The 27,095-nt window shown below is 41.5% G+C and overlaps 1 protein-coding gene across 1 annotated transcript in view; it reads left to right on the top strand.

Annotated features, from left to right (window-relative positions):
• The window catches only part of PTPN21 (protein tyrosine phosphatase non-receptor type 21), a 71,247-nt gene that overhangs the window by 36,398 nt on the left and 7,754 nt on the right, over window positions 1-27,095 (top strand). The window contains exons 9-13 of the mRNA XM_063089630.1: window positions 846-933; window positions 1,643-1,722; window positions 11,162-11,222; window positions 11,837-11,921; window positions 15,967-17,396. Of these exons, the coding sequence (XP_062945700.1) occupies window positions 846-933; window positions 1,643-1,722; window positions 11,162-11,222; window positions 11,837-11,921; window positions 15,967-17,396 (1,744 nt within the window). The remainder of the gene's footprint in view (window positions 1-845; window positions 934-1,642; window positions 1,723-11,161; window positions 11,223-11,836; window positions 11,922-15,966; window positions 17,397-27,095) is intronic.

Here is a 27,095-nt window from a genome sequence, read left to right as displayed (position 1 = left end):
ATGCTAATAATCTTTAGGTTTAATAATTAAACACTGAATTACTAATAAATTTTATTTATTTTAAAAATAAATTTTAAGTAAGTAAATCCTACAATATTGGAGAAAAATAGAGGGTAAAATTTTTTCTTCCAAAACCACTTTCCCTTTTTAAAAATTATACCCTTATGTAATAAAATCAAATATTATATAAAAGCTAAATGTGATAAGTATAAAATTAGAAAGTACAAGGTAGGATTTATAATTCAAGCGAATACACCTAGAATAGTTCACTCCCTGGGATTCCTAGCATTTGAACTTTATCTTCACCCTGAAGCTTTTCAGAGTCCTCATCTCCCACTTTTGTGCCTTATTTTACCCTGTTTACCTGAAACACTTAATGGTACTTGTTTCCTTCTGTATTCTCTCTTGCACTCCCACTCTCCAGCTATGCGCCTTTGAAGGAAGCACTGTGCCTTACTTATCTTAGTGTCCCTGGGGCCTAACATAATTTCTGGCATTATTATAATGGGTGTCCTTTAAAATGTTTGTTGAATGAGTAAATGGACATTGGCAACCAGCTAAGATTGGGATCATTGATCATCGAGCTAATCTAGCAAATGAGGATATGTTTTACATCTTTCAAATACTCTTTTTCCTCATTTAGTAAACATGCATTTCCTTTTTGCAACTAGCTGCTGTCACTGCAATGAGAAAATGCATACTAGCTGATTAAAACAACTGTTTTTTTAAAAAAAATGATTAACAAATATTAACTTATGCATCAAGCTTAAGGAAAAATCATGTATTTTGTCTCCTAGTATACACATGAGCACTCACATTGCCATCCTCTATTTGTTTTTCTTTAGGTGGCATGATATTGCTAACATGTCCCACAACAAGTCTTTTTTTGCGTTAGAGCTGGCAAATAAAGAGGAGACCATCCAGTTTCAAACTGTGAGTAAACATTAGAATCCACATGGAATATTTTCCCTAAAAGTTAAGTTAGCATTCCCATGTACCTGTGTGTGTGTTTGGTGGTGGGGGTGGTAGGGGCCTTAAAATGATTATATTTCATAATTTTATAAAACGTTGCAGAGTTTTATAACATTTTGCAAAATGGCACTTGGCAGAAAGAGGTTGCTCAGTACTGTTGAATGAATGAGTCTTTGGATAAGTACTATGATTATGATGACCTTTAAATTAAACTTAAGGGACTAAGGGGGGAGAAAGTAGGCACTGATACCTTAATTCCATTGATAAAAGGCTAGCTCTGCAGAATTATTTAACAGTTATTTGCTTTTGCTGTCTTGACAAAGGCAATATTGAATCACTGAATCATGTTCTGTTTAAAAATGTCTTTCAGTATATTTGTCAAGAATAAAAGTTGATGTTTTTATAATTTTTAAATTTCTATGTCATTTTGAAATTATTTAATATCACAGTTATACTGCTGGGAGAGATTTTGTTTTGTCTTAATAATTTAAATCCTACTTGTGGTTTCATAGGATAGACACAGTATTAGCAAATGAACAAATTACAGTGTGCTGAAAGTGACTTTGACATAAAATGTCACCCAATTACATCTTGTTCTCAAATTTGGCATTAATAGTTATCAAGTTGTATGTGTGCTTTCATATTACTTTATGCATATTTTGTTTGCTAGGAAGACATGGAAACAGCAAAATATGTATGGAGACTCTGTGTTGCACGACACAGATTTTACAGACTAAACCAGTGTAACTTGTAAGTATATTCCTGATCATGGAAATTGTAGAAAATAATTTAGACATTGAGATATCACCTTACTCCAGTTAGACTGGCTATAATCAAAAAGACGGAGAGTAACAAATGCTGGCGAGGGTGTGGAGAGAAGGGAATGCTCCTACACTGTTGGTGGGACTGTAAATCATAGTACAACCACTATGGAAAATAGTATGGAGGTTTCTCAGACAACTACTGATTGATCTTCCAAATGATCCAGCAATCCCACTTCTGGGTATATAATCAAAGGAATGGAAATCATCATGTCGAAGGGATACCTGCACTCCCATGTTCATCACAGCTCTGTTTGCAATAGCCAAGATATGGAACCAACCTAAATGTCCATCAATGGACAAATGGATAAGGAAAATGTGGTATATATATACCATGGAATACTACTCTGACATAAAAAAGAATGAAATCCTCCCATTTGCAACTACATGGATGAGCCTGGAGAAACTTACATTGAGTGAAATAAGCAAAGCATGGAGGGCTAAATACCGCATGTTCTCACTTGAAAGTGGGAACTAAGAGAGAAAGTAGGAAGGAAAGAAAGACCACAGTGGTGTGCTGGACTTGCAGAGGGAGAGAACATACCTAGGGATACAAAGTGGAGTGGGGGAAAAGGGGGATGGGGAGGGAGGTCGGGGATAATTGGGTGGGGACCCGGGGTATAATCGCAATTTGTAGTAATGGGCATGCCGCCAGTATGGATCTGGCCATCACATCTTGAGTGGGGACAATCAGCTTTGTATCTCATGAATATTCGTAACCAATAAAAAATGTACTAAGAAAATTAAAAAAATAATAATTTAGAAATTTTAATCTTGAGCTTTATCTTATCATCTAACAAGAAATTTTATCAACAAAATAAATATTTGATAGATTTTTTTTGACACTTATAATCTCTTTGTTTTTGTTGCACATTAAAATGACATTTAGAATTTTTTTCTCATTTTAGCTTTGGGCCAACTTCTAATAACTATGGATATGACTCTGTGGATATGCCTCTAAGATTTCCTGTAACTAGTAACTGAAACCATTCTAATTCTTGGATGTTAAATAGAGAATATTCTTTATTTTTTTAAAATCCGTGTCCTGGTCAGCATTTTGAATAATTAAAGACGATTCAACTTTTCAAGCTCTTTGAAGAATTTATGCTGCTGCTTCTAATGGACATTTTTGGTGGCCCTTGTGGCCCTCCCGCTCTGTGCTGGGTGATTCCCGTCAGCATTCACACACACTGTGACATTTCACACGTTAAGCCCTTGTCCGTCACTACCCATTCCCCTCTAGCCTCGGCACCCTCTTTCTGCTTTCCTTTATTGCGGATTTCTTCAAAGGAGTTGTATGTACTTGTTTTCTCTCCCTCGTTCCACCCTGGCTCCCCTAAGACACCACACCACTGACACTGCTTGTCATTTCAGGAGCTGGTTCACTTGACTGCTCCAAGGCACCTTACCTCTTATTGTTCCTTCCTTTCTTGGCTGCCAGAATACCACACCCTCCTGGGTTAACTTCTAAGCTGTTTCTTCTCAGTCCCCTTTGCTGGGTTATTCCTGAGACCCCTTCTCCATCTACACTCCATCTCTGGGGGATTTCACTTGCCTCAGGCTTTTATGCTGCTTTTATTTCTAGGCCCATCTTCTCCCTGAGCTTGCGATTCCTGCATCCTCCAGCCTTCCTGGCATCTCCATTTGGGTACTTAAGAGGTATCTCGATTTTGATATGTCTGAAACAGACCTCTTGATCTCCTCCTCCTCTTCCTCCCCACAAATCTGCTTCTTCCCTGCTCTTCCCATGTTGACAGGTGGCAGCATAACATGTTCACCCAGTTGCTCTGGTCCCAAACCTAGAAGTCTTATGTCATTCCTGTTTCTCTTCCATACCACATTCATCAGCAAGCTCTGCCAGCCCTACTTTCAAAGTAGGTCTGAAATCTGACCATTTTTACTACCCTTCCTTCTAAACAACTTAGTGTCAGCCACCATAGTTTCTTTCTGGAATATTTCAGTAGGCTTCTGACTCCCTGTTTCTGTTTGTCTGCCTGTAGCTTATTTTCTGTACATCAGCCAGAATGATCATAGTTTGATATGAGTCAGATCCTATCACTTTTCTTAAAACCCTCCTTTGGCATTCAATCTTACTTATAACAAAAGTATATGGCTGTGCGTGATGCGGTTGTTGCCTGTTCAAACCTTGTTTTCTTTAGCCTCCTCCTTGCTTCCTCTGTTCCAGCCACACTAGTGTCCTTGTGGGGCTGTGAACATGTTCCACCCCTGGGGACGCTGTGCTTGCTCCTTCCTCTGCCTGAAATACTCCTTTCCCATGTCTTCACAACGTACCTTGCTCCCATGTTGCAATTAGTTGTCTGCTCAGATGTGCCCCTCTTCAGAGGCTGTCACCTCTCATCTACTACTACCTGTGTCTCTTTATTCTCTTACCCTGTTTTTCTTCTTCATAGCACTTAGCACCACCAGAATGTGTATGCTTGATGACTTGCTTATCGTGTGCATCCCTACCAGCAGGTGAGCTCTGCGGCAATGGACGAGTACGTACACTCTCCTTGTATTGACTGCTGCTGTATTCCCAATGCCAAGCAAGTGCCTGGCTCAGGGTAGGCCTCAGTGATGTTAAGTGACTCTACAGAAATAAGTGTTAAGAGCTCTGATTTGGGACGTCTGTGATGCTGTAGGATCCCTCACCCAGCACTGCCAAGTTAGGAAAGGCTTCCCAGCCAAGTGACATCTAACCTGAGCCCTGAAAGGTTTTGCTCAATCCTCACATTCTTTAAGCTGTCCTCTCTCCCCTGGACCATTGCAGCTGCCTCCCTTCCACAGTCTTCTGGGTGGCACTGTTCTTTGTGTTATAGGTCAGGACCACACCTGAGCATGTTTCTCTCTTCCACCCCTCCCTGGCTGCAGGATGAAGTGCAGACGCCCGTGGTCTCCTTCTCTGGGATTCTCTGCCCCAGCCCAGCTGACCCTGGATTCTGGCTCCCAGAACCCACCACTCCTTATGGTGCTGATGCCCCTCACAGCCCGGGCCTTTGCTGGAATGCCCTTCTTCTTTCTCTGACAGACTCTTAGTCGTTCTTCAAGACCTCGTTTTAAATGCAGCCACCCTGCACTCCACCAAGTATTTAGTTTGCTTAGTCATCAGTGCCACTCTGAAAGTTCTGTTTTTTTCTTGCCTCTTTTGTAACAATGATTCTAATAATTCCTAACAATTAATCAGTAAATGCTTGCTGTGTATCAAGTGTTAGGCTGAGAGCTTTTATTTTCTTTAATCCTTATAGTAACTCTGCTTAGCACAATTATTACTGCCCTGTTATTGATGAAGATACGGAGATTTAGGGAAGTGAAATGTCTTGCCTCTGCCTTAAAACTGGTAAGTGGGAGCAGCAAGACTAGAACCTGTGCTCTTAACCACTGTGCTAGACTGTTAGAGTATTTCGTGTCTGCTGATTTAACGAGGATTTGATTTGTCTCTTTTGTCGATGGAGCTCCATGGGTGCAGGGTGTCCTTGCATTCATCTTGTCCTGTGTACATACCTTTGTAAGGGCTTAGTGAACGATGGAAGCTTGAATGAGACAGAGATGGGAGTCACAAGGGAGAAGATACCTTGTGTTCCTTGTCCTGTTTTCATTTGTTACTGATTGTATATTGAGGGGAGGGGGCATGCAGAATCTTGAAAGGGCAATTTGTCTGTTAGCACCAGGAAAGTGGGAAAGGCTGTGGAAATGGTTTCTCTTTTAATAGGGTGTGAAAGAAACTTTGGTCAGGAGCAACAGTGCAAAGAAAATAGGCAGGGACACCCACTGGGATAGAGAACCACCCAGTGATGAGCACTGTGGCCTCAGTCCCACTCTCCTCTCTGCCCCCCACCCCGCTCCACCACCCCACGATGTTTTTAATCCGAGTCCCCACCACTGGTGGTGTTATGTAAACCCTTTGTGGATATGGAGTTCTGGGTGCATTTGTACATGAAAGTGTTCCCCCTGGTGGTGAGATTCAGTGGTGCCACTAGTCAGGATAGTTGCATTTGGCGCTCCTGTGGGCTGGCCTCGTTACCCAGCCATGTATGACATTATTTCTGTGAAGAAGTGTGTTCTAAGATTCAAGCAGTAGATATGCAATCGATTGGAACACAATGTTTTCATTTTAAAGCCTTTCATAAGGTAAAGAGTATTCATAATATTGAGCCATCATTAACCTCAGTTCATTCTTTTTCTGGAAAAATAGTGGAGAATCAATCATTTTGAATCATCCATAAAATATAAACCCTTTCCAATAGGCATCTGTAGTGGTTGGTGGCTAAAGCCTTTTTTGAAAAGTGTTTTTCTGGCAAGTCACCACCTAGTAATGATTTTTAAATTCAGAGGGAAAAGCAACAAATGATTTTTGTGGTAAATGATTCAGTCTTAGAAATCTAGTTTTTGGAATATTGCTGTTTATTGACAAGTGTGAATAAAACCCCATTAATGTTGTCATCAGTTGCATATATTATGTCTTTATAAGGAACATCTGAGTCTTTTTAAAATGGAGTAATTATGTTTAAAGGACAACTGTTATCCAAATTTTGTTTTTAATCTGTATAAATTTTGTTTTTAATCTCTTCCAGTAGATTATGGAAGTCCATTTCTGTGAACTATTCCTATATAATTATTTATGATTAGTTCTGTGGGAAACGAATATATTTCATTGTCAGCATTTTTTTCCCATGCAAAGTAAATGAAGCTTTTAATATTTGCCTCTAATATTGATGGGTAATAAAACTAAGATATCTTTAATTTTTATGGCCATTTCTTTTAAGGCTCTCAATGTAGATTATTTCGTCACATTTACTATTATAGTAATTCTGAAGTATTGGTTGACTTGTTCTCATGGTCCTGATGGGTAAACTCAAGTGTGATGGCCATTTAACATAACTGCAGCTGGCCCTGGAACTGGACAGTCTGGTCCAGGCTGGGGTGACAGGTGGCTCAGGAGATGGGTTCTACTTGCATAGAGAAGAGGACTTTACTCCTAGTGTCCCTTCACCCCCAGTCCTGATCTATAATATGATGGGTGTTTGGGATGGCTTTATGTGATTCATCCACTCTTGACCAAGATAACTATATTTTAGTATTTATATGATGGCATGATTCAGCAGTCTTCACTCTGCCACCCAAACATACTACTTTAGGCAACAGAATCATCTTTTTATGTCACCCAAGCCTTAAAAGTGTTAGACGGATAAGAGTCTCTCTGGTTTTTTATTTATAAAATGGAGATAATAGAACCGTTCCTTTAGGGTTGGATGAGGAATTGAATGAGGTAATAATGGCCATGTATTAGGTTAAAAGCCTCTTCCAACACCGTCTCTCCCATCCCAAGCCACAGAACTGGTCATGCTATAATCAGCCTCCTTAATTTATATGAGGAAAAGGCTGGGAGAGAGACGGAATCTTAAGAGGGTTCTTGGTGTAGGGGCTTTTTTCTCCTCTCTCTGTGGGGGAAGAGGGGGATAGTATTCTCTCACCTGCAGAGCCAAGCCATTAGAGGGCTCAGGCGACTTTCTCTGGAGGGCAAACTTGGATTCCAGTCAGCAGCAGGCTGCTCATGTGCAGTGAGATAGTTGGTGAGTGGTTCCTGGAGCTTAGGGCTGTTGGGGAACACAGTGGCCATGTCCATCTCTGTTCTGCAGACTTTTGTGGTCAGGAGACTGCCTGGAGTAGGCCCTGCCTAGAAAGGGAGAGGGGATCCCCATCTTCTTCTAGGCCTACTGCAGGGCTTGGAGCAACTGTAGAAAGCTTGGAAACAGATGGAGCAGCCCCCATCCTATTCCGGTGCTCTGGGCCCCCAGTGGTTCCCATGGAGCCATCGAAAGAGCAGGGTGGAGGGAAGGGCACTGAGGAGCAGCCACGGGGCTAACCAGTGGGATCTCTCCCCTCCCTCCCAAACAAGCCTTGGGGACAGGGACCTCTGCTAGAGCTGAAGAGAGGCAGCTTCCTTCTCTGAGTGGGTCCTCATATGGGTGAAGAAGGTTAGTATAACCCTTGAAAGCCACACGTTTCATGGAGCTAGAGTGAAGCCAGGATCCCTCCCACCATCAGTATTCCCGGTTACCTGTGATGTTCTCTGCCAGCCTTGTCCTCCCTGCCTGCAATGCCAGAAAGCTACACCTGAGGCAGGGGGCAAGTGGGGACGGGCATCTCAGAGCCAGACCAGCAACCATGAAGCAGCCTAGACATGCCACTCTGGCCTGCCCCAGCGTAGCGAGGGAGGGAGAGCTTTTGTTCTTCCTTACCCTTGTTATAGCAGCCTCGAGAGGAAAGTCATTGAGACAGGCATTCTCTCGGTATTTCCACCATTCATTGCATATTTTGTTCATCAAAATCTCACTCCCCTTCACTAGCTATAAATATATATATATGAGCGTACTTCAAAAAGTTCGTGAAAAAATAACAATTAAAAGATAATACGAATCTCGTATGAGAAAGGAAGCCCACAAAACAAAATGCAGACAACTCTTAGCAATATGAGCTCACGTGTAAATGCTTAGTAACAAGCAGCAACTTCAGTCCTCACTGTCATTCATTTGCCCAACAAACATCTGAGGGCATCCTCGTGTGCCAGGCCCCAGTGATGCTACGGTATGTCCTCTTGCCTCTGTAGAGCTTACACATTAGTAGGGGTTGGGGAGGGGGCCAGACAGATAATTGTCAGAGGCCCACGCTCAGGAATCTGACAGACCTGTCTGGTTCAAGTGCTGGTTCTACTTCTATGCCACGTGACCAAGAACAACTTACTTAATCTAAGTATCGGTTTCCCTATCTGTAAAACTAGGATAATAACTGGACCTCCCTTATGGGGTTGGTGTTCAGGTTCCATGACATAATCACGTACAATCCTTAGCATAGTTTCAACAAGTAATATTTACTTTGCATGGGCTACGTAGCCTTTTTTATTGTCTTTTCCAGTGCACACAGTCTAGTGATTTCATCTAAGATTAATTTAGCTGTCTCATTTTTAGCAGCACTCATCAGCAGAGTAACTGCCCCACAAGTTTGGATATCACAACCAACGTTGCATCGTTTTCTCTTGTGTGCTAAGTTGAGGATAGTTGATCTCAGAGTAAACTGCATTTACAAGAACAAAGCCAAGAAGAAAGAGGAGGTTAGAATATTTGAGCCTTGGCCTAGGCTGCCAAGGTCAAACAACTTAGCAGGTAGAAGATGTACTGGTTTGTTTTGTGTTTAGCAGAACTGGTTCCTGCGGTGGGTGGTGTTCACCTCCATACCGGGTACTGCCAGCAAGGCTGCCAGAATAGATAGCGTGTGTGGGAGTCGCCGCCCGGACTCCTACATGCTGCATCCTTGGAGCTTGTGTTTAACACACTTACGTTTTATTTTTGCCCCAGGCTCGGCAACTAGGGACATGTTGTTGGAGTTTGTTGATAAAGGATTCTATCATCAACCCTTTCTCCCTATTTCTGAATTTATAGTACTTTAAAAGTTGAGTTCATGTAGATGGTGAGTCTCTGATAGACTGAGTATAGAGTTCAAAGGACCCCGTTTGCCTACACCTAGGCCTGACATGGAGAATAACCAGCGGCAAAGTAAATTTCAAGGCTACAAAATGCAGTGTCTTCCAATTCTGGACACTAATTTCGAGGAGGATATTAAGTGCGGTTAGGAAGTATTTTTTTTTAAAAGCCTAGGCACACCATGCAGACTCGTTTCACTAACATTAAGTGCTAGAAGAATGAAACATCCTTTGGAAAAGAGACATCTGTTTTTCATCAGCAACCTGAGTACTTTCCAATGATAATGAAAGGAAATTATTTTTAAAAAGTCAACCACTGGCTGGCAGGTTAGCTCAGTTGGTTAGAGTGTGGTGTTATAACACTAAGGTCAAGGGTTCGGATCCCCACACTGACCAGCTGCCAAAAACAAAACAAAAAACAAAAGTCAACTAGCAAAGGCAGCTGTGTCACCTGATGTTAAGTTCCTAATATGCACTAGTTTTCTTTTTACTTCAAGAGTCTTGTAATAATAAGCTAATATTCAGGGTTCAAATATAAGATAACTAGTTATTAGAGTGCTAAGAATAATGTTAATTTATGAGACATGAGACTTGATATTATTGCTTATTTGCTAATAAGCTTGATATTATTGATTGATAATACTGCTTATTATTGCTAAATTTGCTTAAATAGATAGAATGTTCCCTTTGTGATAATGGGTTTTCTAGTAATTAGTCTTTAGAACACTATAACCAAAGGTCACAAAGTATTTTTATAATCAGTAATTATATGTCATATAAGCTCAGGCAGGAATAGATGGTTTTAAAAAAAAGCGCTTTGACAAAATTAAATGTCATCAGCAAAGCTAAGAATCCAATGTGTTTAGGTTCCTAGACCTTATTTGCAATAAAACTGACCACATGCAAGAACAAAGAAAATCCTGCCTCTGTTTATCAGCACCATACTCTCCCGAGTGAGCCACAGGCCGGCCCCCTGCCTCTGTTTAAAAAAAATGACACAAATAGGCTTTTCTATTTCTTATTCCTCTTTTACCTATTTATTTATTCAAAGATGGAACTTGCTGTGTGAACATGAGGATACTTCCAAAGGTTCATGGAAAAAGTCATATTAGCTTTCAATTCTGTTTCTCCAGACTTTTTCAAATACTCTCATAGTTTAAAACCTCAAATTATCAAAGTTCAGTCAGCGCTCCTTAATACTCTTAGTTGCTTTTAAAAAAATATATTTAATACCAGTCAGAAGTTTCTTGCAAAGAACAGTAAATGGGTTTACCACAGGCCCACTGAACCAAATTTTCTACTTTTTTGTTTTCCCTAAACTAACTTAACTTTTTAGAGGAAATGTCACCAACGTTATGAACTTATCTCTTTATTATCTTTTGTGGTCTGTGGGTAACAGACTTCTAGTTACAGGCAGTTCCTATTTCTTCAGGCTTTGGGTCTGGTCACCCCCAGGACTGTTAGTGGAGACGCTCAGTGCTCACCCAACCTGCAGGAGAGACGCATTTGTACAGAATCCTGCTTCCCTTGGGATGAGCTGGTGGGCGATGTTGTCTCCTCTCTTTCCTCCCTGCTTCCTGTCGCTGCACAGGTGTTACCTGGATGGGACAGGGAAAGATATTGCAGCAAGCCCTCTGATGGTCCAGGCTATGGTGCTCTGTGAGGAGCCTCTCAGAGTATGGACTGAGGGGTTGGGGCACAGGAAAGGGCTGAGGACGCACATGACGACAAAGAATCTCCTTTCTCTTCTCTAATTTATGATTGGTGTAGTTTTTTTTGTTTTTTGTTTTTGCTTTAGAAGATTTATCATTTTACCGTCCTATATCTTAATTTATCTTGGTAGAATTAGGAAGTATGTGTGCGCTCTTCTCAAAGATGTCTTATTTTATAGGCAAACTCAGACCATCACAGTGAACCCCATCAGGAGGAGGTCTTCTTCAAGGATGTCTCTGGTAAGAAAGAAGGAAAATACTATGACTTTTTTTTTTTAGTGATGTCATTTTCCTTAATAAAATACACTTTTGGTGGTGTTAAAGTTTGAACCATAAAAGTATGCTGATATTTGGTGATTTTTAGCCAAAGAAAACGTGACTTTCTAATATTTATATTATTACATTACACATATTTAAATATTAGGTCCAACCTAATATTGACAAGTTCGATTATTAACCAAGAACAATTATAAGTTGGTACATATTTAAAATGCTAGATGACTTTGTCTAATAAGATTGAATATACTGCATATAAGCGCCTTCTATTCAAATGTTTATACAAGGAAATTTGTGTCTATTCCTTCTTGCTCTTAACTTTTTGGATGCAGATTTTCTTGTGCTGTCTAATGTCCTTGGTATCAGTGCGTAGGGCTTGGTATTGCCATTAGGGGAGACGTTGAAAATGATAGATCTGGTTGGATCTACTGTGTCTTCATGTTTATTTTCCAGATATAATACATTTGACTCCACTTTAGAAGTTTTTTAATGAAGGGAAAGAATCCAGCAGAGAATTACTTTACCTGTACCACATAGGCAATGTGTTTTAACCCTGTGTCCAACTTTCCATTTCTTAGCCTAAGCCCCAGCCCTATGGGATGCCCCCCCCACCCCAGCTGCATTACAATGGACATTATCCAGAACCGTATGCTTCTTCCCAAGGTAAAGTACACTATTTCTGCAATGCCTTACACAGTTATTACTGTGAATAAATCTATAACCATTTGGAGATCTTGAAGCCTGGATACATTTTGGCTAAACTTACACCCCAGATTGTTGTCATGATTATAGCCATCCTGGATTCGTAGAAGCCATTATATTCAAGTTCTTAGGTAGATGTAGAAAACATGCAGTATCAAATTTTGATACTCAGATGATCATAAATTTGGCCAATGAGAACTCCTTCAAGCTGGTTTTTATGTCCTTTTAACACTACCCCTTTAGCCTTAATTGCTTTCTTGCTTTCTTGCTTTCTGGCAAAGATGTCCCGGGCTGACTTAGTTTTTTCCCTGACCGAGACCTTCCCATTGTAAAGGTTTAAACATTTGATTGCTGCAGATTTCACGTGACAAGTATAGGGAACTGTATTTACGACAGTGCCCCCAAAGCTGAATCTTAGGCATTCATTAAACATTTACCCTATACTCTGTGTAATAGGGTATACCAAAGGCCAGGGAGATTTATGCAGGTGAGTAATTCCACATATTAAGAAGCTTTAGAATGTAATAGTAGGGTATAAGGCAAGTGCACGTGACTTGAATGCAAAGAGAACATGATTGTTTTGCTGAGAGAGAGCATGCAATTGCGGTGCCAGTCTGTGGAAGAAAGATTCATTGTGTTGGGGAGATGGAGAGAGCTTTCTGGACCTCGGAAGATGGGTGGATTTCAGCAGGTAGAGAGGCTGGTATTTGACTGGGATTGCTGTTTTGGGGGGATAGTGAATGCCATGGCACAGAAAGGGTTGTTTGGAGGGTAGAGTGGTCCAATTGCCCTCTCACATAGGGAACTGACAGGGAAGGCTGCGTGAAGGGACCAGAAGGTGGGTTGTGACTGTGCTGTTTGTGCCGGGCCTTATGTGTCTGAAGAGGAGAATCTCTGTGAAGAGCGGGAGGCTGTAGGGGAGCAGTGCTTCGGTTGTGGGTTCCGAGTGTCCCCCTCAGGATGGTTTTGTGTTTCCTCTCTCTTCTCTCCTCCTTGCACCCTGCCCTTGTCTAGCACTTGCAACCCCGACCCTCCCACTTCTGGGACCAGGGTCTTCTCTCCTTTCTTAGTCTCTTGTTGCTGTTCCTTTATCTCAGTCTACAAATGTCCTGATATTTTTTTTTTGCTCTTCTTTCCCTTTAAACTATGGTGTGAGTTATTTGTTTCTTTCCTTTTTTACTCCTTCTACAAGTAATCTGTGTTCCCTGCATCTGCTAGTTGATGACCCACTTACTCCTCCTGCCGTTGTCACTCTGTTGAAACTGCCTTGCAGGGTCCCCAGAGCCCACTGGCCTCCTCACCATCAAGCTCAAGCATCCTTCCCTTCTTGAACATCTCTCTTTCCAGTTCGCTGGGTTTTTCCTCCTTCCTACCAGAACTGTTTGGTGCGCCCCAAAGGTCTGTCGTGTGGCTGTCATCCCCCCACCCCCTGCCTTTGTGAGCTTCCACCCCATCACCATTCTGTGCTCCAGCCCCACATTTCCAACTGTCTGGGGGTTGTTGTGACAGCGAAGGGAACTACTGTGTGGGAAGCCCTCGGTGGGGTACCTGGCTTACAGTAGACACTCAGCAAATGGTATCAGCTGTTGACTTGCTGGAAATTAAAATACTGAATTTAAACTCATCACTCTACTCTACATGCCTGTCCCTTTTCCTGTTTTCCTTACTTCATTTTATGGTGAAGTCACTCTCCTGGTTACTTGGATTTCAAGCTGCATGTAGTTTTGCTTTCTTTTTTGCCTTCAATATCTAGTCCATTGCAAATCCTATTGTCTCTAAGTTCATATAACATTTCTTCCATATTTCCTTCTTCCCATCCCCTGCTTCCCATCCAGTCCAGTCCTTTCTCACCTGTTTTGTTTTGTTTGTTTGTTTGCTTGCCTCTCACCAGCTGTTGCATCAATTGTGCCACTATCTTCAATCTCCCCTCTCCCCGGCTCATCTAGCGCACAGCTGATCTCCTGCCCTACGGGATCATTCCTTTGCCAGGTGTTCAAGGCTCTCCACAGTACTCTCTTACTTAGCTGCTTCTTCCAATCTTATTTCCCATGTTAGTTTACTCCCCTCTAGCTACCTGATACCTCAGCCAACCCGAGCTTGCCCTCTAGGGGTGGTCTTGGCTTTGGCCAGGCTGCTCTGTCACCCAGACGCCCTCAACCCTGCGCCCTCCTGTCCACGGGTGGCCGCGCAGTCAGGATCAGTGAGGTGATGCTGTGCTGACAAACTCTCCCTCAACTCCCAGCAGTTAGAAAGTAGAGCCTACGTCTTGCTCAGGTGCATGGGCAGCAGGTTCTGCTGCATGTCAGCCTGCCTCAGGGGCTTGGGCTGGGAGTCTCTTCTACCCAGAATGTTGGGAACTGGCTCTTATCCCACTGTTCACTTTCCCTTGACTGTTACTAGTCACATTGCTGTTCCTGAGGTCAAAGGGTGAGGAAGCATAATCCTGTGAGCTCTTAGAGGCAGAAAGAGCCGGCTACTGATGGCAGCTGGACGTGTCTCCCCCCACACACCCCTCAAGGCCCCGCGAGTGCCATACCTTCTGTGAGGTGGTTCTTGATCCTGTCCTCCCTGTCCCCATCAACCCAGCCCAAGCTGGAAGTGATCCTTTCCTCCTCTGTACTCCTGTAACCCTGATCTCTACTCCTTTTTCCTTGAATTGTGGTGATGTTTTTGCATATTTTTCCCCTTTTACTTGCCTATATTCCAGTCATCTTTTTTCCCCTTCCATTCTTAATAGTCTTTTCCATATTAGAGTAACAAACTTGTAAATTATTGGATGGTTTGTGGAGTGCAGAGAGGAGCCTGGAGGCAGGGAAGCCAGCTACGTGGGCATCATGCTAGTCCAGACATGCTGGGACCTGAGCTATGATGGTAGAGAGAACAGGGGGACTCCAGAGACTCAGGGATGGTCAAGTAGTCCGGAGACAGGAGAGTCCAGCCATAGGGAAGCATTGTGTGTCTGCAGGAGGAATACAGTGGGTGCCTGAGTGTTGTTCTTCAGAGCTGTGTGTGCCAACAGAATCAAGTGTACCCACTAGACTGTGGTGTATCACTTTGGTAATCAGTTGTCATTTAATTGTGGAGCTTTTGAAGCTCAAAAAGAATGCTTTTCAGAGGAAACTGTTCTCTGAAGGACTTGACTGGTGAGTTTCTTTGAAGTATTAGAAATCACTCTCATTAGTAACAGCGTTTCAAGTGAGCTGCAGATTGGCTGGAAGAAACAAGGTCCCTTCCAGCCCTGGACAGGTTCACACACACAGCCACTGTATGATTAAGTCACTCCTGATTCTGTTAGCCATGGGTCCAAATCTTCCTGAAGCATGGAGGGCAGGGCAGGGGCAGCTACAGCTAACTTGGCTTGGCTCTTCTTGGCTTCTAGACCTTTAATGGGAAGTGCAGCTACTGGTGAAACTGTTGGACTGGGGAAGCTCAGATCTTGCTGTACCATTGCCCTTTTATAGTCGAAGCTTGTATCTTCATTCTGGAAGAATTTACACAAACAGTCTAAAATTCCAGTTATAGAAATGTTTACAGATAGTTGGTGCTTGAACTAGCTCAGCATGAACAAGGCCACATCCCTACCCAGGGAGAGAAAGCAGAGTCAGTGGCTTAGTGCCTTTAACAGTATCTCTGCCTCAAATTCCCCGAATTCCAGAATGTCTATTTCATGTCTCTAGTAAAACATGTTTTTAACTTTCAGAAAAAGACAATGTTCCATGGTACAATTATACTCTTAATATGGGACTTAGATTTGACTGATCTTTGAGGGCCAGATCCTGAATGCCACCAGCCTTTACATAGGCAGATCCATCTCCATTCTAGATGGGGAAGCCGAGGCTCCCAGGGTCACTGAGATAGTGTGGGTAAAGGCCATTTTAGCTTGGATTTTTACAAGCCATGGTGAAAATGTCATCAGAGTTCAGGGCCTATCTCAATATTTGGCTGGAATAATTAGTCTAATTTAAAAAATCTCTTTTTAAAGTACATTTTCAACTTATTTTTTCAGATAACCTCTTTGTGCCCAACCAGAATGGATACTATTGTCACTCTCAGACAAGTCTGGATAGAGCCCAGATTGACTTCAGTGGTCGAATCCGTAATGGCAGCATCTACAGTGCACATAGCACTAACTCTTTAAATAACCCTCAGCCCTACTTGCAGCCCTCACCTATGTCTTCCAACCCAAGCATTACTGGGAGTGACGTCATGAGACCCGACTATGTCCCATCACATCGGCACAGTGCCCTGATCCCCCCATCGTACCGCCCGACCCCGGATTATGAGACTGTCATGAAGCAGCTCAACAGGGGGATGGTGCATGCAGAAAGGCAGAGCCACTCGCTGAGGAACCTCAATATCGGCAACTCTTATGCTTACAGCAGGCCCGATGCGCTGGTTTACAGCCAGCCTGAAATTCGGGAGCACATGCATTTGACCTCTCCCCAGTCAGCCCACTATCCATTCAACTTGAATTCCAGTTTCCATAGCCAGTCTCCTTATCCCTACCCGGCCGAGAGGCGGCCTGTGGTGGGTGCTGTCAGTGTGCCTGAGCTGACCAACGTGCAGCTGCAGGCCCAGGATTACCCTGCTCCGAACATCATGAGAACACAGGTGTACCGCCCGCCCCCGCCCTACCCGTACCCGAGGCCCGCCAACAGCACCCCAGACCTGTCCCGCCACCTCTACATCAGCAGCAGCAACCCGGATCTCATCACCAGGCGAGTGCATCACTCGGTGCAGACGTTCCAGGAGGACAGCCTGCCCGTGGCCCATTCGCTGCAGGAGGTCAGTGAGCCCCTCACCGCGGCACGGCATGCCCAGTTACAAAAGAGGAACAGCATTGAGCTGGCCGGCCTGACCCACGGCTTTGAAGGCCTGAGGCTCAAGGAGAGGACCATGTCAGCCTCGGCAGCAGATGTGGCACCGCGGGCCATCTTGGCAGGCTCCCAGCCAAATGTCTTCACTGAAAGGATGAAACAAGAAGAGACTGAAGAGCAGGAAAGCTTGAGATATGGTCACAAAAAGTCTCTCTCAGACGCCACCATGCTGATCCACAGCAGCGAAGAAGAAGATTTTGAGGAGGAAAACAAGGCACTGGCCACCCTCCCTGCCAGGCAGCTGGGCAGCTACTGCCAGGACCCACAGCCAAGCTGCCCCTGTGCTGCAGTCGCTGCAGTCACCGGCCCTCTGCACATCCTCGAGCCCAAGGCCCACGTCACAGAGACTGAGCAGAGGGTGCGGGACGTCAGCCCCATTCACGTGGTTGTTGAAGCCCAGCGGCCCAGAAGAGATGGGCTGCTGTCACCCTCCATGTCGGAGTCTGACCTCACGACCTCAGGGAGGTACCGAGCGAGGAAGGACTCTCTGAAGAAAAGGCCGGTGTCAGATCTCCTTTCTGGAAAGAAGAACATTGTGGAAGGACTTCCACCATTAGGGGTAAGGCCCTCAAGGAGCAGATGTGCCACACACAACCCAGAACAGTGCCCTTTGTACCTGTTTTCTCAGCATCTGCACTGTATCCTTTTTTTCTTTGACTCATTACTTCTGATGTTTTTTCAGATTTTTCTCTTGTTCTTTTAATGTTTTTCATCCCTCCCGCCATGTTGCTCTATTTTTGTCTTATTTTGAATACGTTTTTAAGTTTATGGAAGCCGTAGGGAGCAATGAAAATTTAATGGTTCTGCTAGAGATAAGTTAGATGAAGTAAAAAGGTACATGCATGAGGCTCTGTGGAATGGGATGGACAGAGTGAATGAAATATGTTAGCGAGGTGGTGTTAAGGAAAAGGAAGGTAAAATTCCATGACTTTGCTGATATTTCTTTGTTAGCCGCTCATTAAAACCGTGTAGGGCCGAGCCCGTGGCGCACTCGCGGCACAGGGAGCGTGGCGACGCTCCCGCCGCGGGTTCGGATCCTATATAGGAATGACCGGTGCACTCACTGGCTGAGTGCCGGTCACGAAAAATGCCAAAAACCAAAACAAACAAACAAACAAAAAACAACAAAAAAAAACTTCCATGTAAATCCCTTGCGATTCTGATATCCTGTCTGCCACTGTGGAATACCGTGTGTCTCCAGGCAATGCAGCACCCCGGGGCTGGACTGGTTTAGTTTGCTCAAGAGATGAGAGAAGCATCCAGGGATGTGTTCCTAATATTAATAATTTTAATATTCAGTATCACAATGAATATGAATGAAGCCCTTCATACCTATTTGAAGTAATACATAAAAGAGAATAACAACATCCTCACCAGCTGTCATTCTCAGAGCACTGGCCATGTGCCCAGCACTTCATCTACTTTACTGTGTCCCGTTTACAAGCAGCCTATTTATACTGGTTTTACAGATGAAGAAATAGACTCTGAGATGTTAGGTAACTTTTATAGGTCACACAGCTGGTGAGTGAGTGAAGTGGAATTTTAAACCCACATTTATCTCTGCAATTGGTTCTCTTCTATACTGTTCTGCACCAAGGTATACCGTACAAAATACTTTATTAAGGAAGAATTGCTTGTTGAAGTCTTGCTCTTCTGTCTTTCCACTGAAACTTTTTAACTTTGAGTCCTCAACCTTTGACTAAGCATTTGTGGCTTTGTCATGAAGCACGTCCACTTAAGTCATGTTGTTGCACTGCTCTGGCTCTGGCTCCTCCTGGCCCACACCTCCGCTTCCCATGCCTTGTGCTGCAGCCCAGCCAAAGTGCTGGGGGCATCCATGCTCTCTCCATTGGCTTCCAGGGTCCTGGTAGCTAGGACTCTCCTCCCACATCTCTGCTAGGCTGCACGTCAGACTTGAGGGCCCATGTCAAGTGTGGTTCTGGGCTAGAGGATGAGATCCTCTGTGATGCTGCGAACATCTTGATAAGTAGGAAAGAAACAATATTTATAGTGCTTATGAAATAGATCAGTATGTGTAGAGGAAAACTACTTTAAAAAGTGCCATGGATTTAAATGTGATTCAATTTGGAGTCTGAGTTTTATTTTTAATTTTTCCTGAGGGTACAATCTTACCTACCCGAGCAGTGAACGCCAATTCCTCAGGTGGACCGAGTTGAGGGCAAGGGCTAATGAGCTGTGATTTAGGGATGGGACACTGTGTGGGGTGGGTTTTCCGAACTAACTCTACCTGAATCCCTGAGCCAGTGGACATGGTCCTTTTACAGTGAACACGCTTTCCATTACCTTAAGAACTGTCCATTGTGTGGCCCGAGTACTTTGCCCCAGTGATATTTGTTTTGAGTATAGCCCAATCAGTATTCAAGCCTATTTTATCCCTGTTTGTTTTCAGTGGGACCTGGCAGGTTTAAATAAATCTAACTCTGATCAGTTTGGTTCTCTTAAAATACAAATTTTTTCTCTCATCGATTTTTAAGACCCACAGTATTAATAAAATTATGTGACTGGATGATGTTTTTGTCCCCCTCTTTTTGCTTGTATGGCAGCTTTGCTCAAGAGATAAGAGTACAGGTCCTAAGAGTTAAAAACCTTGGGTCTGAGCCTAGACCCTGCCATTTCTTAGTTCTCTGCTTGGTGGGCGGGACCCTTGAGGCATCAGAACCTCAGCTTCCATGCATGTAACACAGGGACAGTCATCCCTTCTCTGCTCGCTTCATGGCATTAAGTCCCGCATAAGGTTGGGCATGAAAAAATGCCTTCTGAATTATATAATTCAGCATAACTGATTTTAATGAAAGATTGTTTTTACCGTTTTGACACTGATTACCTTATAAAAGAGGCAGCTATCTGACCTTGGGCAATCTATTTAATCTCTCTGTGACTCAGTTTTCTCATTTGTAAATGAAATGACCAAAGAGTTTTGGGGGTAATAAAATGAAGTCCTGGCACATCGAAAGTGCTCAGTCAGTATTAGCTTGTTACTGTGAGGTTGCATCATGCATTTAACTTACTGACTTCCCAAGAATTGAAGAGGCCAAACCTCTACTATGCCCTCTGACCCCTTCATAGTAACAAGGGATTGCCAGTCTCTTGTTAAATACGATAATGTGAATTAAGGTCATAGAGGTTTAGTATTAAAAACAGTGAAATAAATTGCAGACAAGAAGGAACATTTTCTAATTCTCCTCCCATCTCCACCTCCAGGGACTTGATTGTTATCTTAAAAGCAGACTGGTTTGGGTGCTTATATATCTCCATAAAGATTTTCTTTTTTTTTGCACCCTCTGGTCTTGTGTGGTGGTTCTCACATAAGAAATCACTGCAGAGGTTATGCATTTAAAGCCATGTACTTGTACTCTAAGGGCTAATTAAGGGATAGTCAAGTGTAAATTTGACTCTATGCACCTTTCTTCAATAGTGGTTGTTGAACTTACCTTACATCAATCAGCTTTATCCATCGTATCAGTGTGGGGCATTTTGAGTCATTTTCAGGCAGAGAAGTGCTGGAGCCAGCTCATATTGACTGGCAAGAGCCGACTTAAATTTTCAGGAATCTTGTGAGCCAGTTGATGTCACATTGGCAGTTGGAAATTGGCTGTGATAGGAGTATTTACACCATGGAAATCAGCAAATGATCAGAACTTTTTCTCCTGGGAGCTGGTTATTAAACATTACCAGCACACTACAGTTTTCTACCCATGTTAGAATCATGAAATTTTAGCCTAAGCAAGAACCTTTTAATCTGTGTGTGTGTGTCTGTCTCTGTCACTTTCTGTCTAGATGAGGCTTAGGAAAAGTGACTTGCCTGAAAGAAATCAGTCAGAGGCTGGACTTTTTTTTTTAGAATTGTTGTTAGTCTTTGTGTGGAATATATTTTCATTTTTCTTTTAATTTACCTTTTAATTGAAATATAATTGATTATACATATTTATGGTTTACAGAGTTGACAGTATGTGAGGACCAAATCAATATTAGCATGCTCATTATTACAAATCATAATTACTCTTTGTGTCCCTTACCTGATTTCTCCCTACCCTGCTTTCCCTCCCGCTTTCCCACCTCTAGTAACCATAGATCTGGTCTCTCCTTCTGAAAATTCAATGTAATGTTATGGTTGGTCTTTCTTTCTTTTTTACTTCCCACTTATGAATGAGGACATGTGGTTTTTCTCTTTCTGTGTCTGGCTTATTTCACTTAACATAATTTTCTCCAAGCTCATCCGTGTTGCTGCAAATGGCAAAATTTCATTCTTTTTAATGGCTGAGTAGTATTTCTTTGTGTATATATTCCACATTTTCCTTATCCAGTCATCTGTCGATGGACATTTAGGTTGGTTCCATATCTTGGCTGTTGTAAATAGAGCTGCCATAAATATGGGAGTACAGGTATCCCTTTGACATGATGATTTCCATTCCTTTGGGTATATATCCACAAATGGGATTGCTGGATCATATGGTATATCTATCTGTAGTTATTTGAGAAATCTCCATACTGTTTTCCATAATATCTGTACTAATTTACAGTCCCACCAGTAGTGTAGAAGAGTTCCCCTTTCTCCAGGTCCTCAGCAACATTTGTTATTCTCAGTCTTTTTGATAATAGCCAGTCTTACTGGGGTGAAATGATACTTCAGTGTGGTTTTGATTTGCATTTCCCTGATGCTTCGTGATGTTGAGGATTTTTTCGTGTGTCTGTTGAACATTTGTATGTCTTTCTTTGAGAAATGTCTATTCAGCTCCTTTGCCCATTTTTAATTGGATTATTTGGGGTTTTTTTTTTACTGTGAAGTTGTTTGAGTGCCTTGTACATTCTGTGTATTAATCCCTCATCGGATGCATAATTTGCAGATTTTTTCCCCCTTCTGTAGGTTGTCTTTTCACTCTGTTGATTGTTTCCTTTGCTGTGCAGAAGCTCTTTAGTTTCATAGAGTCCCATTTGTTTTTCTTTCGTTGCTTGTGCTTTTGGGGTCTTATTCATAAAGTCTTTGCCCAGTCCTACTTCCTGAAGTGTTTCCCCTATGTTTTCTTTTAGGAGTTTTATAGTTTAAGGTGTTATACTTAAGATTTTAATCTGTTTTGAATTGATTTTGGTATATGGTGCGAGGTACAGGTCTAGTTTCATTCTTTTGCATATGGATGTCCAATTTTCCCATACCATCTATTGAAGAGGCAGTCTTTTTCCCAGTGTATGTACTTGTTGCCTTTGTCAAAGATCAGTTGGCAGTAAGTATGTGGGTTGATTTCTGGCTTCTCTATTCTGTTCCATTGGTCCGAGTGTCTCTTTTTACACCAGAACCATGTTGTTTTGGTTACTATAGTTTTGTAGTACAATTTGAAGTCACATTGTGTTATGCCTTCAGCTTAATTCTTTTTGCTTAGAATTGTTTTGGCTATTCAGGGTCTTTTGTTGTTCCATATGACTGTTAGGATTGTTTTCTATTTTTGTAAAGAATGTCATTGGTATTTTGATGAGGATTGTGTTGAATCTGTAGATCACTTTGGTTAGTATGGATGTTTTCACAATGTTAATTCTTCCAGTCCAGGAGCATGGGATGTCTTTCCACCTTTTGGTGTCTTCTTTAATTTCTTTCCGTAGTGATTTGTAGTTCTCATTATAAGGATCTTTCACTTCCTTAGTTAAATTGATTTCTAGGTATTTTATTTTTTTTGGTGATGACTGTAAATGGGCTTGCTTTCTTATTCTGCTAGTTCATTATTGGAGAATAAAAATGCTACTGATTTTGGGGTGTTGATTTTGAATCCTGCAATGTTACTGAAATTGTTTATCAGCTCTAAGAGTTTTTTGGTAGACTCTTTAGGTTTTACCTATATATAGGATCATGTCATCTGTAAACAGGGCAGTATGATTTTGTATTTTCCAGTCTGGATGCCCTTTCTTTCTTTTACCTGATTGCTCTGACTAGTATTTGTAATAACTATGTTAAACAGTAGTGGTAAGAGTGGGCATCTTTGTCTTGTTCCTATTCTTAAGGATGATTCAGGATAATGTTGGTGGTGGGTTTGTCATATATGGCTGTTATTGTGTTGAATTACTTTCCTTCTATACCTGATTTGCTGAGCATCTTTATCATGAAGAGATATTGAATTTTGTCAAATGCTTTTTCTGTGTCTATTGAGATAATCATATGGTTTTTGTCCTTGATTTTGTTGATGTTGTATATCACATTTATTGACTTGTGTATGTTGAACCATCCTTACCTCCCTGGGTTGAATCCCACTTGATCATGGTGTATAATTTTTGTGATGTGTTGCTGTATTCTGATTGTTAATATTTTGTTGAGGATTTTTGCATTTGTTCATCAGAGACATTGGCCTGTAGTTTTCTTTTTTTGTTGTATCTTTGTCTGGTTTTGGTAGCAGGGTGATACTGTCCTCATAGAATAAGTTTGGGAGAATGGTCTCATTCAATTTTTTTGAATAGTTTGGAGACAATTGGTATTAATTCCTCTTTAAAGGTTTGGTAGAATTCAGCAGTAAAAAGCCATCTGGTCCTGGGCTTTTCTTTGTTGGGAGACTGCTGATTACTGTTTCAATCTTGTTGCTTATTATTGGTCTGCTCAGGTTTTCTGTTTCTTCTTGGTTAAGTCTTGGTAGTTTGTATGTGTCTAGAAACTTATCCATTTCCTCCAGGTTTTTGAATTTGTTGGCATATAGTTGTGTATGGCAGTCTCTAATGATTCTTTGTATTTCTGTGGTATCAGTTGTAATGTCTCCTTTTTCAAATCCAAATTTTGTTATTTGCGTTTTCTCTCTTCTTCTTCTTCTTCTTCTTTTTTTGTTAACCTAGCTATTTTGTTTATCTTCTCAAAAAGCCAACATTTTGTTTCATCGATTTTTGTATCTTTTTTGGGTCTCTCTTTTACTTAGTTCTCCTCTGATCTGAATTATTACTTTATGTTTACTAATTTGGGGATTGGATCGTTCCTGTTTTTCTAGTTCTTTGAGGTGTAACCTTAGGTTGCTTATTTGAAATCTTTCTATTGATGTAAGCATTTATTGCAGTAAACTTTCCTCTTAGTCCTACTTTTGCAGTAACCCACAGGTTTCGGTATGATGTGTCTATTTTGTTAGTTTCAAGAAATTTTTTGATTTCCTGTTTAATTTCTTCTTGGACCCATTGGTCATTCAGGAGCCTGTTGTTTAATTTCCATGTATTTGTATAGTTTCCTGAGTTTCACTTGTTATTGATTTCTAGTTTTACTCTGTTGTGGTCTGAAAAGATATTTGAAATGATTCTGATTTTTTAAAAATTTGCTGAGACTTGATTTGTGACCTAACATCTGGTCTGTCCTGGAGAGTGTTCCATGTGCTGAAGAGAACATATATTTTGTAGTTGTTGGATGAAATGTTCTGAAGATATCTACCAGATCCAATCAGTCTAAAGTATAGTCTAAATCCTGTTTCTCTGTTGATTTGTTGCCTAGATGATCTGTCCAATGCTGAGAGAGGGGTATTCAGGTTCCCCACTGTTATCATATCGTGGTCTCTCTCTTTCTTTTGGTTTTCTGGTGTTGAATGCCTGTATTTTTATGATTTTTATGTCTTTTTACTGGATAGATCCCTTTATCATTATATATAGTTGCTTTCTTTTTCTGGTTTTTGTTTTAAAAGTCTATTTTATCTGACATAAGTATAGTCACTCCTGCTTGGTTTTGGTTTCCATTTGCGTGGTATGTCTTTTGTGTGGTATCCCTTCACTATATTAGTCTGTGTGTGTATTTACAGGTGAGGTGAGTCTCTTGAAGATAGCATATAGTTGGGTCTAGCTTTTTAATCCAGTCTGCCAGTCTGTGTCTTTTGAGTGGGGAGTTTAATCTATTTACATTTAGGGTTTTTATTGAAACATATTGTCTTACTTCTGGCATTTTATTGCTATTGGTTTAGATGTTTTAAATATCTTTTCTTTCCTTCTTACCCTTTTATTATTCATCTTCTTTTTTTGTTGGTTTTTTTGAGGTGGTGAGATTAAGTTTCTTTCTCTTTTCATTTGCATTTTTGTTCTACCAGTGGGTTTTTGTTCTTTCTTATGTATTCACCTTAGTGGTTATTGTTTTTCAGATTCCAGATACAGGACTTCCTTGAGAATTTCTTGCAGGGCTAGTTGTATGTTGGTGGGCCCCATAGTTTTGTTTTCCTGGGAAATATATACATTTTTTTCCATCACTTCTGAAGGATAGCCTAGCTAGGTATAGTATTCTTGGCTGGCAGTTTTTTCTTTTAGTATTTTGAGTATATCATCCCATTTTCTTCTGGCCTGTAGAGTTTTAGTTGAGAAGTCTGCTGTTAGTCTGATGGGGGCTCCCTTATAGATGACTTGATGCTTTTCTCTTGCTGCTTTTAGGAGTCTCTCCTTGTCTTTGAGCTTTGCCAATTTGAGTATAATGTGTCTTGGAGAGGATCTTTTTGGATTGAATCTGTTTGGTGATCTTTGAGCTTCCTGGATCTGAAGGTCCATGTTTCTCCCTATACCTGGAAATTTTTCCATTGTTATTTCATTGAATAGGTTTTCAGTGCCTTTTCCTTTCTCCTCTCCTTCTGGAACACCCATGATTCAGATGTTTGTGTGCTTAAGGTTGCTTGTTAGCTCTTTTCATTTTTAAAAAATTCTTTTTTTCTTGTTTTGTCTGCCTGAGCTATTTCAAAAGACCATCTTTGAGATCAGAAGTGCTTCCTTTTGCTTGCTGTAACCTGCTGCTTAAGCTCTCAGTTGTATTTTTTATTTCATCAAATGAATCCTTCAGTTCCAGGAGTTCTGCTACATTCTTTTTTAATGTATGAATCTCTCTGTAAATTTCCTCCTTCTTATTCTGGATATTTTTTCTCATTTCGTTGGCTCACTGAGTCTTCCCTTTTCTCATTGAATTTCCTTAAGATTGTCGCTTGGAGTTCCTTTTTAGTCATTTCAAGGGTTTCCTGCTCCTTGGGTCTGGTACTTTAGAATTACTGTATTTCTTTGATGGTGTCATATTTTCTTGTTTTTTTCATATTTCTAGTCTTTCTTCATTGATGTCTGGTCATCCCATAGGGCAGTTGATTCTTCTTTTACTCCGGAGTGGGCTTTGAGGGGAAAGACTTCCTCCTCTTTTTTCCAGGCTCTGCTGATGACTTTCCTTGTGTGAGGGCAGTCGAGTGAGCAGTAGACCGCTTGCATGGTGGTTGTGGCTGCTACTGTAGCAATGAGTCATCCTTGCAGCAGCAGAAGCTGTTGAGGTGGCGGTGATGGTGCTTCCATCTGTGCGGAAGTGGTGTTTGCAGCTTGCTCCTGCCTTCTGTTTGGGTGGAGGAGGGTGCCCACGTGGCTTCCACCTGGGCCCCCAGTCATGGTAGTGCCGAGGCTGGACTTTAACCCAGGACTCTACCCATTCCTAGTCTGGATTGCATGTTATGTAGGAAGCTCATGATCAAATATGAATTATAAGATTAAAAATTAATAGTTAACTTTTTGATTTAGGTACCAATCACATACTCCAATTATAGTAGCATTCTTACAGCACTTTTTTTCCCTTACCAAAATGCCTTTTCCCTTTGTTCTACCCCATTATCTTGATGCTTGGGTTTATCAGCCTTTTCTAGGAGTTGGAGTAATGCCAATTTCACATATGAGATAGAACAGAGAGAACCACTCATTTCAAATTGGGGCTACTCTCATTATAATTATTATGGCTTCCAAGGAGGTGTAGAATATCCAAGTAGGTTTAGCATTCTTAGGCTTATTTGCCTTAGAGAGGAAAATCATTAGCTTTAATAATAACTTTAGGAAAACACCTGTTTTCAAGAGACAGAATTCTGTTGATGCTGTCTCTTATACCCTGTCCTCCTGGTATCATGATGAAGATTTCAGCCCTGTTTTATTTTCCTGGTTTCAAAATGTGACCATTCAGAGAGGAGTAGTGATCAGCCCAGGTTACACAAGTCTGCAGTAAAATGCAGAATAGGATATGAGAAGGCAATACACAAAGGCAGCTGAAGCAGAAGCATTTAATTTTTTCAGAATGATTTAAATAATTTATGTTTTAAATTATAAAAGCTTATCACAATCAAGTGATTGCACTTAAAACCTTTTTTGTCGACTGCAGCTGATTTTTTTGCGCCGTGTTTTGAAAGGAACTCTTGTCTGTCTGGAGCCTCACCTTTCATTACAACAGAGCCCTGTAACCAATTGCGTTTCAAAACCTTATATCTGGATGACTTATCAGGGCTTTGGCCTTGAAAGGAATGTC

The sequence above is a fragment of the Cynocephalus volans genome, chromosome 3, assembly GCF_027409185.1.
Source record: "Cynocephalus volans isolate mCynVol1 chromosome 3, mCynVol1.pri, whole genome shotgun sequence".
Taxonomy (NCBI): Eukaryota; Metazoa; Chordata; class Mammalia; order Dermoptera; family Cynocephalidae; genus Cynocephalus; species Cynocephalus volans.
This window is presented reverse-complemented; position numbering and strand designations above follow the sequence as displayed.